The sequence below is a fragment of the Vipera berus genome (assembly GCF_964194415.1).
Source record: "Vipera berus genome assembly, chromosome: 3".
In the NCBI taxonomy this organism is placed as follows: Eukaryota; Metazoa; Chordata; class Lepidosauria; order Squamata; family Viperidae; genus Vipera; species Vipera berus.
The window spans coordinates 40960600-40974806 of NC_138204.1; the positions used below are offsets into that span (position 1 = coordinate 40960600).

At 37.5% G+C, this 14207-nt stretch overlaps 1 protein-coding gene across 1 annotated transcript in view; it reads right to left on the reverse strand.

The window, feature by feature from the left end:
* The window catches only part of LOC308666323 (uncharacterized protein C6orf132 homolog), a 46898-nt gene that overhangs the window by 12353 nt on the left and 20338 nt on the right, over positions 1-14207 (reverse strand). The window contains exon 3 of the mRNA XM_081325050.1: positions 381-456. Within this exon, the coding sequence (XP_081181176.1) occupies positions 381-456 (76 nt within the window). The remainder of the gene's footprint in view (positions 1-380; positions 457-14207) is intronic.

A 14207-nucleotide genomic window follows, 5' to 3' on the forward strand; every position in this document is an offset into this window, starting at 1 on the left:
TAAATTTTCTGGAATTTTGCAAGTCACTTGGAAACTAGCACACTATTCTGTAGCTACGTGGACAGAGGTGGCAATGGAGCCAAGTGTTCAATATTTTCCAGTACGCCACTGTATAAACTATAAAAGAACTATTCCATAAAATGTGGTCAACATCTAAACGTTGCCTTTTCTTTCAGTCCTAAGTTTTCAAATGTGAATGATAGATTATTCAGTTTCACACAAGTTCAGGAACACCACAAAAAACAACATTGTGCTAAGACTGCAAGATGATATACTGAAGCAACATTTATGACTGTCAAATGAGATAATGAACTATAGCTAAACTATTATCTATGCAGATAATAGATACGGTGAGCGTGCAATTCCAGTTATCATCTTACCTGCAGGTAGCTTGTCCTCAAAGCTTTCTGGAACAGATGGGGTTGGTACAGCTACCCCATGTGCTTCTTGAGCATGCTGAAAAGGAGTAAACATAAATGCCTCATTAGACAAATCTAATACACACGTGCACAAAAGCATACACATACACACACATACATGGACATACACACACACAGAGATATATTATTTATTATAATTTATTCCACTTTTAAAATATTTTTCTAAATATGCTAAAATATTTTTTCCTGCAATATTTACAAATTGCTTATGGTTTGTATCACTGTTCAAGACCAAGACAAATATTTAAACTGTAGTGAGAGTGCAAATTCAGTTCATAAATCCATTCTTCTATATTGCTAACTCGCATTAGTGGAATCCACACAGTGCAATCTTTTAAACTTCCCCCAAGTTTTATAACTAAGGAGACTTTAGGATGCATCAACACACATAATTATTAAGTCACTCTAGAAAATGTAGAAATAATAGTTTTGCATTTCATCTTGATTTGGAATCCTCGAGGATAAAGTCTGCCTGATAATGCTGTATCTATAGCCCTTCAAATAAAAAATGTTAAGGATATTTATTCACCCATTCATTAATCAAATTATCACCCATCTCAGAAAGTGACACTGGATGATGTACAACAATGTTTTGGACAGAATCCAAAAAATTATGCAATTATTTTTATGGGTTCAAGAGACTCTAGACTAGTATTTCTCAAGTTACCATTCCCTAATGCTATATATTTAAAAGTTTTTGAAATCTGAGCATTGGCTTTCAAAAGCTGTGTAGACTGTGTCATTGACAGTCCTGGCTTTCAATGCAGTTATAAAACATTTTGCATAATAAGACAAGCACCACTGACAACATTTTGTTTATTGCAAAACCCAAAGCATCTTGCAGATAGTTGGGATTTAATTTCCCTCATCTTTTAAACCCAGCAAACTAAGTTTATAATTTTTATTTATTAATATCACAGCAATAATAATAAGCATCTGCCACATAACACTCCAGACTTAACAATTGTTGATAAGAAAGACAAAATCTGGATAGAGAATGCAGTAGTACCTGAAGAGACCAGAATGAAAGAGAAAGAACTGGAGAAAATCACAAACTATAAAGACCTGGAGACAGAAGTAGAATAACTCTGGGAAAAGAAAGAAAAGATAGTACTACTAATAACAGGCACCTTGTATGCAATCCCAAAATATGTAGAATACCATTTGAGCGCTATCTACATTAACAAAAAATACCACCAGTCAGTTGCAAAAGGCAGCTTTATTTGGAATGGCTTACATCCTGTGATAATACTTTTAACACCATTAAACAACCATCTTCCCATCCCGGGTCCTTGAGAAGGATTCCTAGGTGGATAAAAATGCTAAATCCAATCTAAACATTTGGCTGACTGTGCAACCAACTATAATAATAGCATATGCTGTTAAAACAAATGCATTAATAATAGTATGAAGAAAGATTGAAATGAGTTGAGGGTGTTTTGTTTGGATAAGAAACAACAAAGAGGAAATAGGCGAGCCAGACAGATTACAGAGATGATGGGCAAATTGGCTTAGGGCTGAATTACCATTTTAAAGGTTACTTCTAGTTTATAGTCAACATTAGCAGTGTGTTTATAGTTCATCTTGGCACTCTAAGCCTGAGGTATAATAGATTCAGTGGTTATGAAAAGGTAGTTTGGGACCATTTTAGATACTCACCATTCCTGCTACATGTTTTAAACTTCAGCTAATATCAGTGACAGTTGAAATGTCTCTTAAAAGCTTAGAATGGTGAAACAGGCTTCTGCCACAATCTAGCCTCAGAGCAAAAGTTTATTTGTCCCTACCCAACTTGAAACTTACTCTTGAAATTATCCCACAAAATAGCAGTTAATGCTTCTGTTGTTCTTTCAACATATGTTAATACATCTAAATTAAGATGAGTCAACCTTGTATTTCTTATGTCCCTAAGTAAACTCAGAGTTGCTTAGTACATTAAATTTCAGCTTCACCCAAATTCAACTGACCCATATCAAAGATCAACCCTCTCAGACTCTTACTGCATAAATTATTCCTCAATCCCCTCCTAACTATGAAGCAAAATGGCCCATAAGTTTTGGTAAATCCAAATGATCAACATGAGTATTCACCTAATATTTAGCAAACTTATACCAAATGGCAGCACCAATTGAACTTTGGTTAATTCCCCAAAGTTATGTTTGGTTGGGCATGATTAATACTAAAATAAAAGACCATAATTACGGTCCCAGATTTGTTTCAAAGTGTAAAAAATAAATAAATAGAGGAGGCGGCTGTGAAACTCACTTGCATGTATTCATCAGGAGTCAAAACTGGTTGAAGAGAGTCTTCACTTTTTCCTATTTCTTTTAAAACTTCACTAGGAAAATAAAGAATATGATCTTGCACCTTACAGTAACAGATGTCTAGAAATAGAGCACTCACACTACAATTAGTTTTACGCTTCCTCATTCCTGCTATCTATTAATTATTGTGGCTAGATGTTGTCTATTGTTATTCTCTGCTAGAAGTGAAAATGTCTTATAACTGTATGTAAACATAAGACTATAGCAAAGAAAAAGAAAAGAAATATAAAGAAGTAATGTCCCCCCTTTGTAGGCATAAGTATGGAAAGGCCTTTAATATGACAGACACGTTGTAAACTAACCATGATTAGAAGACTATGATGATGATGTTGATTTTTATCCTAACTTGTTAATGTATATAACTTAAGGCAGCAAACATTCTGAATATTCCTGCCTCCTATTTTCCTCACAATAATAATCTTCTGAGGCTGGGAGTGAAAGAGGACAACCTGGCCCAAAGTCATCCAGCCGTCTTTCATGTCCAAGGAAGGCCTAGAATTCATGGTCTCCTGCTTCCTAGGCCAGCATTCTAACTATTATTGTACAGTAATACTATTATACTATTAGACTAAATGGGATCTCTGCTAAATCGGTATCATTATCCTAGTGTTATTCTAGTACTAGATTCCTTAGTATTCTAGATTCCTTCTTTCAAAGTGAAACAATATAATTCACTAGGAACCTTCAACTTTAACCATAGTTCATAGGGAAGCAATCTCCTGCTTTGTTCATATCTTGGCTTATGTTCTTTTGAAGTGATTTGGAAAATTGGTGAAGTGTATTGTACAACATTCTACTGTCAGCTACAGGTGTCGGAAAGGGACCAATAAGCCACAGATATGCTGAGACTGAAAGGGTTAACAATTGCTTTAAGGAGTAACTAGGAAATAAAACATCTTTTGGTGTTTTTTTTCTGTCTGATTATTTACCAGCTGTTCTGAATAGAAGGTTGGATAATGATTAAACAAAGCCTGGGCTTTCTAATGAGTATTTGCTATCTGAAGCAAAAGGCCAAAGTCTTTTGAATTTAGCAGAACATGAAAACTCAGATCAAAATGATAAAGGACAAATAAAGAGTTAAAAACTGGGGGGAGGGGTAAACCAATCAAGTAATCACAGTAAACCAATAAAACATCCAGGGGAAGTGTGAAGAACCTTTTACAGTACTGTAGTTGCATTATTACCCCAAAAAAATCCAGCTTTCTCAAAGTTCCATTGTATTGTTTTCAGTGTTTATTTGTGTTCATTTTGTTGTTTGTATTTTTTTAGGGGAGGTATGCACATTAAAGGGAGAACTAATGGCAGAAAGTTTAGGAATCTCTTCTGCTCTAGTCTATGTCAGAACTGAGTACAAAAAAAGAGGCCTGAAGCCTGAAGCACAAAAACTTTGTGAATGCTCCAAAAGACTTGAATGGAGGCTTGAGAGATTCCAAAGGTTGTTACCAAATTATATTTTTAATATGACACATGTATTGGCCTTCAGTGGAGGGAGAGGCAGTCTAAACATTTAAGATGGTAACAGTCATGGTTGCTATTTTGATGTTTTTTATACCTATCACCCTCAGGTATCCTGAGACAACCATATTGCAGAGAGTTTAGAAGATGATCTTGACAGACAGAGGGAAGATCTGCTACAAAGGCAATGATCAGATAAATGTGGCTTAAACCCACACAAAGAGACAAATTTATGAAAATATCTCAAATAGGCACTTTCTCCCACTTAACATGAACATAAAAGAGGGAGGAAGGTAAGCACATTTAGACTTGCAAGATTGCATTAATACAGCTACTATAATAAAAGTAGTGTTAGGCCTATATGGTGTCTATTCTGTGATATGGTCTACCTTGTAGGGCTGACACATCTTTCATTTTAATTAATTTGAAATGTAAAAGCAAACAAAATAAATCAATTCTAATTTTAGTTCCGGCTTCAAACACTATTTTTGCTAAACATGGTCCCAAGCAGCTTGCTCAAAAGCATTTGGCCCAGATGAAATTTCATCTCTCTGTATAAATGACTTAAGCAAAGCTTTGTGACCCCCAACCAGTGGTGGGATTCAGCCAGTTCACACCAGTTCATCAGAACCAGTAGCTAATTTTTTGTTGCCCAGGCCCAGAATGGACTTCTGGAAGCGGCATCCACACAACAAACCGGTTGTTCACATATTTAAATCTCACCACTGCCCCCAACTCTTTATAGCTAGTTGTGTGCTGGTAAATCTTTAAGACCCCTTCATGGATTACTGCCTTGTCGTGGCGAAGGGGCTTGCGTAATTCAATGAAGCTATGAGCTATGCCGTGCAGGGCCACCCAAGACGGACAGGTCATAGCAGAGAGTTCTGACAAAACGTGATCCACTGGAGAAGGAAATGGCAAACCACTCCAGTATCTTTGCCATGAAAACCCTATGGACAGTACCAAAAGGCAAAACGATATGACGCTGGAAGATGAGCCCCTCAGGTCGGAAGGTGTCCAATATGCTACTGGGGAAGAGCAGAGGGCTAGTACTAGTAGCGCCAGAAAGAATGAAGCGACTGGGCCAAAGCCGAAAGGACGCTCAGCTGTGGATGTGTCTGGTGGTGAAAGGAAAGTCCGATGCTGTAAAGATTTTTTCTCCATAGGAACCTGGAATGTAAGATCCATGAATCAAGGAAAACTGGACGTGGTCAAACAAGAGATGACAAGACTGAACATTGGCATCTTAGGTATCAGCGAACTAAAATGGACAGGAATGGGTGAATTTAATTCAGATGACCATCAGGTATACTACTGTGGGCAAGAATCCTTCAGAAGAAATGGAGTAGCCTTCATAGTCAATAAAAGAGTAGGAAAAGCAATACTGGGATACAATCCTCAAAATGACAGAATGATCTCAGTTCGAATCCAAGGCAAACCATTCAATATCACAGTAGTCCAGGTCTATGCCCCAACCACCAGTGCTGAAGAGGATGAAATTGACCAGTTCTATGAAGCACTACAGCACCTTATAGAACTAACACCAAAAAATGATGTTCTTATCATCATGGGGGATTGGAATGCTAAAGTAGGAAGCCAAAAGATAACTGGAATAACAGGCAAGTTTGGCCTTGGAGTGCAAAATGAAGCAGGGCACAGGCTGATAGAATTCTGTCAAGAGAATACAATGGTCATAGCAAACACTCTTTTCCAACAACCCAAGAGACGGCTCTACACATGGACATCACCAGATGGTCAACACAGAAATCAGATTGACTATATGCTCTGCAGCCAAAGATGGAGAAGCTCTATACAGTCAGTAAAAACAAGACCAGGAGCTGACTGTGGCTCAGACCATGAGCTTCTCCTTGCAAAGTTTAGGCTTAAACTGAAGAAAGTAGGGAAAAGCACTAGGCCACTCAGGTATGAATTAAATCATATCCCTGTTGAATATACAGTAGAGGTGACAAATAGATTTAAGGAATTAGATCTGATAGACAGAGTGCCTGAAGAACTATGGACAGAGGTTCGCGACATTGTACAACAGGTAGCAACCAAAACCATCCCAAAGAAAAAGAAATGCAAGAAAGCAAAATGGCTGTCTGAGGAAGCTTTGCAAATAGCTGAGGAAAGGAGGGAAGCGAAAGGCAAGGGAGAAAAAGAAAGATACACCCAATTGAATGCAGAATTCCAGAGAATAGCTAGAAGAGATAAGAATGCCTTCTTAAATGAACAGTGCAAAGAAATAGAAGAAAATAATAGAATAGGGAGGACCAGAGATCTTTTCAAGAAAATTGGAGAAATGAAGGGAACGTTTAATGCAAAAATGGGCATGATAAAGGACCAAAATGGCAGGGACCTAACAGAGGCAGGAGAGATTAAGAAGAGGTGGCAAAATTACACAGAAGAACTATACAAGAATGAGCTTAACGTCCCTGATAATCACAATGAGGTGGTCACTGACCTCGAGCCAGACATCCTAGAATGTGAAGTGAAGTGGGCCTTAGAAAAGCTGAGCAACAACAAAGCTAGTGGAAGTGACAGTATTCCAGCTGAGCTATTCAAAATCTTAAAAGACAATGCAGTAAAAGTGCTACACTCAATTTGCCAGCAAATTTGGAAAACTCAACAATGGCCACAGGATTGGAAAAGATCAGTTTACATTCCAATTCCAAAGAAAGGCAGTGCCAAAGAATGTTCAAACTATCGCACCATTGCACTCATTTCTCATGCTAGTAAAGTCATGCTTAAAATCCTACAAGCTAGACTTCAGCAGTATGTGGATCGAGAACTACCAGAAGTGCAGGCAGGATTTCGAAGAGGCAGAGGAACTAGAGATCAAATTGCCAACATACGCTGGATCATGGAGAAAGCTAGGGAGTTCCAGAAAAACATCTACTTCTGCTTCATTGACTATGCTAAAGCCTTTGATTGTGTGGATCATAACAAACTGTGGCAAGTTCTTAAAGAGATGGGAGTACCAGACCATCTTATTTGTCTCTTGAGAAACCTATATGCGGGTCAAGAAGCAACAGTGAGAACTGGACACGGAACCACTGATTGGTTCAAAATTGGGAAAGGAGTCCGGCAAGGCTGTATACTGTCACCCTGCCTATTTAACTTATATGCAGAGCACATCATGAGAAAGGCAGGGCTAGATGAATCAAAAGTTGGAATTAAGATTGCCGGAAGAAATATCAACAACCTAAGATACGCAGATGATACCACTCTAATGGCAGAAAGTGAAGAAGAACTAAAGAGCCTCTTGTTGCAGGTGAAGAAGGAGAGTGCAAAACTTGGGTTGAAACTTAACATTAAGAAAACCAAGATCATGGCATCTGGCCCTCTCAATTCCTGGCAAATAGATGGGGAAGAAATGGAGGTAGTGACAGATTTTATTTTCCTGGGCTCCAAGATCACTGCAGATGGGGACTGTAGCCAAGAAATTAAAAGACGCTTGCTCCTGGGGAGGAAAGCCATGGCAAATCTAGACAGCACACTAAAAAGCAGAGACATCACCCTGTCAACAAAAGTGCGTATAGTCAAGGCTATGGTCTTCCCAGTTGCAACGTATGGCAGTGAAAGTTGGACCATAAGAAAGGCTGAGCGCCAAAGAATTGAGGCCTTTGAACTGTGGTGCTGGAGAAGACTCCTGCGAGTCCCTTGGACCGCAAGGCGATCAAACCGGTCAGTCCTAGAGGAGATCAATCCTGACTGCTCTTTAGAAGGCCAGATCCTGAGGCTAAAACTCAAGTACTTTGGCCACCTAATGAGAAGGAAGGACTCACTGGAGAAGAGCCTAATGCTGGGAAAGATCGAGGGCAATAGAAGAAGGGGACGACAGAGAATGAGGTGGCTGGATGGAGTCACTGAAGCAGTAGGCGTGAGCTTGGATGGACTCCAGAAGATGGTAGAGGACAGGAAGGCCTGGAGGAATGTTGTCCATAGGGTCGCGATGGGTCGGACACGACTTCGCAGCTAACAACAACAACAAATCTTTAAGAAATGCCTATTTCAAAAAAAACAAGAAAAAAAAACCCACCCAACATTTATTGATAATGCTGGCTCCATTGCCAGCACTGTGCCATTTAGCCACTGAACAGCTTTTCACACATTTTCAGAAACTTTAATAATCAGCTCTTGTGAGTCAGTGGGAGCTAGCTCTAGCTTTTAACTGCTTCTAATCTATATAGAATTGCTCAACATTTTATCCACTGAAGGACTTTGAGGATTAGTTTAAAAAGCTGAATAATAATCTGCCATCCAGATGCAGCCTTGGAAAACAACAAACCAATATCCTCTTGTCCCTCAATCTTTTCTATTGTGCTAATTGTACTTGGCAAGTTCAGCCCCACTTTTTTGCAAATTGTATTTTGTCTTTGACAGATAGTTATGTTCCTATTTTCAGCACAAATGTGATGCAACTATTACATAGTCATTTGAGTGAAATATGTATGTTAAAGGCTAAGCTTTACTCTAAAACTTTACCATTTTTCTGTGCAAAAAATGTTAAGACCTAAGATGGACTCTACTTCATAAATACTTGAGCCATAGTACGTACATTTGTTACATCTGCTTATCCCCAAAGAGCTTTTATTACAAAGGAAGTCATTTTCTAAGTACAGTTCATTTCTGGCCTGACAAGAAAATAAACAAAAATATCATGCTTGGATTAAGGTGGAAATTTTCTTACATAATTATATGTTTTCCAGTACTCCAAACCATTAATTGTACACTGCCCAGAGTTACTTTGTAAGTGAAATGGGTGGTCTCTAAATTTGATAAATAAATATATAAAGTAAATATATATCGCAAGGTTGCTAAAAATAATGCATATGTGTCTAAAATGCCCTGCTATGAAATTCTGCTATGAAATTCCAAATGTACAAATCTTCAGACATTCCATAATTTAGGATATTTAAATTTCTCCAATTAACTGCCTGAGGGTCAAGTCTGTATTTCAAGATTTAGAACAGTTTGCAGAAATAGTTAATTAGCTTGTAATACTGCAAATTGTGCCATATTCTTCTTTTAATGTTTGAATAGGGTGCCTTTCTACATGGTGGAATTCAAAACACCATATGCTGAGATGCCATCTGTTCCCTGCTTAGAGTTGCAGGGAACAGGAGCAACAGGAGCAATTTCAGCAAAATCTGCAACTTTTTTTGAGCCTCAAACTAGAATTGATCTGGACTGCAACCTTCCTCTGTCATGGTCCTAAAATTTGATGCAATTTTTATGTGACACCTGAGGAATTTCAGATCTGTTTTTTTTTAAAGTAAAACAGGGTAGGACATGTAGGTAGATAATGGCTTCTGGAATTCTTTCAAACTAGCTGTAGCCTTGCAAGGTGTCTGTGTTGTTGGGGTTTTTTTTGTGGGGGGAGAAGTAATTCAGTAATATTGTATGCTTGGGGGGAAGTGTTTGTGCTCTTCTCCCCCAGGGCTTAACCAGTGTGTGTGTGTGTGTGTGTGTGTGTGTGTGTGTGAGAGAGAGAGAGAGAGAGAGAGAGAGAGAGAGAGAGACAGAGAGAGAGAGAGAGAGAGAGAGAGAGAGAGAGAGAGATGCATATACATTATCTCTGTTTGTATATTCTGTTTTTCCCTTGTGATGTATCTCAGTTTATATATATGTGATATATGTGTTTGATATCAGTGAAGAAATTTATACAGAAAAATGGGTTGATATTTCAATAACACAACTATCTGAAATATACGTCAAAATCAGTCATGAAGCTCTTACAGGAAGGAAACATTTTGGAATGGCCCGCATGCCCCCCAGATTTGAACTTTATTGAAAATCTATGAGGGGATGGATCTTGAAAAATGCAGTCCTAATTTCTGCATCTGCCACATTCACTATCTTCTTAATTTTGAATCTGTAAACAGCTATAACTAAGTATAATATGCATTAAAATCTTAAAACATGTATTGTGTTAATACAGTATCATGTAGACATTATATTAGCTTCTATTCATTTAGAGATTCATTGAAACATATACATTTACCAGAGGTATTTAAATCTTTGCTTACAATTTGATGTGTGTGTGTGTGTGTGTGTGTGTGTGTCTGTGTCTATCTGTGTGTGTGAGAGAGAGAGAGAGAGAGACAGAGACAGTGTCTTTGGAGTGGCTATATGTGTTAATATTTTGAATATGTGTGGGTCTAATAAAGATGGGTTCATATGTGCTGTCTATATCTCTACATAATACCGCACAAAATGGGCTCCATATGGTCCTTTTTGGGTCATAGGTCAAAGAAACATATTGTTTAATTCTAAAAGTGTTAGAAGCTGCTGCCCAATTGCCTCTCCCAGAGGGTGATTTAGGGGGAAAAAATTCTCTACCTCTGCCTTGATTTCATCCTAGTTTGGAACTGTATCTTTCTTTAGCTGGCTTCTCCTGCTACATTAGATTTCATTCTTTTTTGTTCTATCATTCTACTGATGATAAAAGATGGGCAGGCAGGCAGACAGAACATAATTTATTTCCAACATTCTGTCAGGTTGTAAAGAATAAAAAAGGTCAGGAAAACCAGTATTTCAGGTTTGTGGAATCTAAACCAGCCATTTGAATTTATCAGTCATTTTTTCAGTCAGATTTTCATTATGCTAGTGCTGGAGATTGGATTTGTGTCCCTGATAACATAAGACATTCATCACTGCATTTGATGAGGCTCTGAAAGGATATGAGAGAGAGGGCCTTTTCTGCTGAGCTCCAAGATCATGGTTTCATCCTGTCTATCCTAAAGGAGATCCCTCTGGCTCCATTGCTGTTCATGGAATAATTGATAGTTATAAAATTTGATTTGTACTAATGGGTTTTGAAGCTGTCATTTTAGCTGCTAGATTGTTAACTGGGGATGCTATAATAGCACAAGTTGGAAAAAGTTCATTATATCAATAGTACATTCTTTTCATAATTGCTTTGAACTTTTCTCTTTTTTAAAAGGAAAAAAAGGAAGTAAAAATACTTCTTTTCTGGTATAACACAAAACCATGTCTTTAAACCAGGTTTTAATAAATTGTAATGGTCTGATTCACACATAAGGCTAAATCCTAATAAGCGCTTCCAAAACAAATTTAAAATAGGCTTCCTAGTTTCTAAACTGTGAGCCAGAAAGGCAGATGCCAAGTTTGGCCCAGGATAGGGCCAAGCAGCTTCGTTCTTATAGAATATTTTCGTATAATAAAATGAATGGGCTTCTGTCCAATGTTGGGTGTACACAGTTCCTATGCAATTTCAAATATTGACTCATTTCTACATTCAAGGTGGATGATAAAACCTTCATTCCTTTCTGGGGTAGAACTGTGCAGAGGTTAAGGCCTGCATAAGGAAAAGTCTCAAGGTCAGCCATTTCCAAGAATGCATGGGCTGAGACTCACGTACTTCATAGTTTAAACTCATTTATTAAATTTACTTATTATTTAAGAACTCACCTATGTATTTTGTAAGAATGCATGACATGAAGCCATACTGACCTCTTCTCTTTGGATTTTGTTTTGTTTTGGGTTTTTTTTGGCAGGGGGGAGGGAGCAGGTTCTGATTAATTTTTTGTGTGTGTGGGGGGGGGGGAGAAAAGTGCATTGTACAGGATGCAGGGAATGTCAAGTCTTTACTTACCAGCTCTTTTCCCCTTTCCTGATTATATAATTGTTCTTAGTGTACTCCTAATGAAAAAGTAATTGCCCATGCAAGCCCAAAGGAAATAGATGAAGCATGTCTTAGATTAATCCTTGGGGATTTTTGTTTTAAACACACACATATGCACACAGAGAAAGAGATACATACAGTACACGGAGATACACACACACACACACACACACACACACACACACACACACACACACATTATACACATATACTATTTTTTTTAATTACAAAGCAATTGTTGGAGATATGTCAGCCTATTTACTTACTTGGAGATATGTCAGTCTGAAAATCTAAGTCTGAATATGGTCATGTGTATGTATGCAGTTATATGCATATGATTTATATATATGTAGTCACTGATGCTTTCTGGGGGTTTAAAAACTGCCATAATTTGAAAGTGAATTGCCCCAGAATTTATTTATTTATTAGACTTTTATCCCAGCCTTATTTTTTTGGACACCTCAACATAGCAGACATAGCTAATGCTCCTGCCTCCTATTTCCTCACATCAACAATGTTGTGAGGTAGATTGGTCTGAGAGAAAATGACTGGGCCAAAGTCCTTCAGCCAGCTTTCATACTTAAGGGGAGATTAGATCTCAGTCTTCTGGTTGCCTGCTACTTTTTAAATAGAAAATGGAAAACAAATGTGAAAGCCTTAGCACATGTAAACATGCCAAGTAAGCCCAGAAATTACACCTCTACCCAATGTAACTTCTTTTCTCTGTGATGATGTCACATTGGGTAGAGCTGTGATTTTTGGGTTTTCTTACCAAAGAACATTTCAAAGGCATCTCCTATCTGCTGAGAGATACTAACTTCCCTTAGAATCAGATAATTCCTTGTTTCAGTGAGCCTTTCATAGTTTCCTTTGCAGTTTCTTTTCTTAGTTAAGTGATATATATCTTGCCATAAAATTGAAAATATACAAAAAACATCTGGTTGGGGAATTCTGGGAGTTGAAGTCCATGTGTCTTGAAGCTGCCAAGATAGAGAAACACTGCTCTAGAGAAAAGAATTGGGAGCACATAAACATACTTTGGGAAGAGACGTTACAGATGGAGCCACAATGGAGAAAACTTTCCTCCTTTGTACATATCCTTAATACTAGAGATGAGGCACAAGGAATAAAGCCCAGGAAAAGGAGTTCAAACCTTCAATTTTTTTTATGGGAAATGACAATACTATTCAGAGTTTTAAAAGATAAGTTGTAATTCTGAAGTATGGCTAGAAAAGAATTGGCAGCTGGTGCAGGTTTATTTTTTTAAAATAGTTTAACATTGTTCCTGTTATATATTATTATTGTTATTGTTATTGTTATTGTTATTGTTATTGTTGTTGTTGTTGTTGTTGTTGTTATTATTAGTAGTAGTAGTAGTAGTAATAGTAGAGTTGGAAGGTTCCACGAGTTCTAAATAAAATCTTGCAGCAGACTTCAAAGAATATCCCATGATATTGACACTGAATTAGTATAACCTACAGTATATGTAAAGAAGAACTAAATACTGACAAGGGAAAATAACTAATTTGTTGCTGACTCATTCAAACCTGTATTTTTTAAATGCCCATTGACCAATAATAAAGGTAAAGGCAAACTAATGGCCAGTCAGACCTGTTTAAAATAAGAGGGTAATATCAAATATATCCACACCTCAGTCTAGAAAGCTGCTTGTCTGCTATGAATATTACATACAAAGCCAATGCATGAGGAAAAAGATACGGATATTTTCATATTTGCTAAGCAACATCAAAAAGAAAACACTATGCTTCCTTTTGTAGAATTACATGAACTGAGAGATAAACATATAGTGAAGTGCCATTTTTTAAAAAAATTAAAGTAACCAAATACTTTTGAGTAGAAGAAAGGAATGCAAAATTATTTATTATGAGCCATTTCCTCTTCAGAATGCTGCTCCTAGTTGTATTTATTGCAAGACACCAAGTCAGGGAGAATTTGTTGGGTGTGTGTGTGTGTGCATAAAACAGTCAAGATGGTTGCAGTGACCCTATAACTGAAAGATTGCAACACACAAAAAGTTGGCAGGACTTTGATCATTGATTCACAGCTACTATTTTGGCTTTTTTGATTCACTCTACACATATCCATGGATATTTCTGAAGCATGTGCACATTTTCAGGGGGAAAAGCAATTCTCTGGGGGGGGGGAAATGTAGTTTAAAAAAAAGGAAACAGATTTTTTTTTCTGCCATTCCTGTCCCTCAAGAGAAGGTCCTCCAAATTTTCCAAATGCTCTTTCTTTGTTAGAAACATTTGATTGTAAGTTTCACCGCGTGAGGGTCACACAGGTTGGAGTAGAAAAGAATAAACACCAGGATTC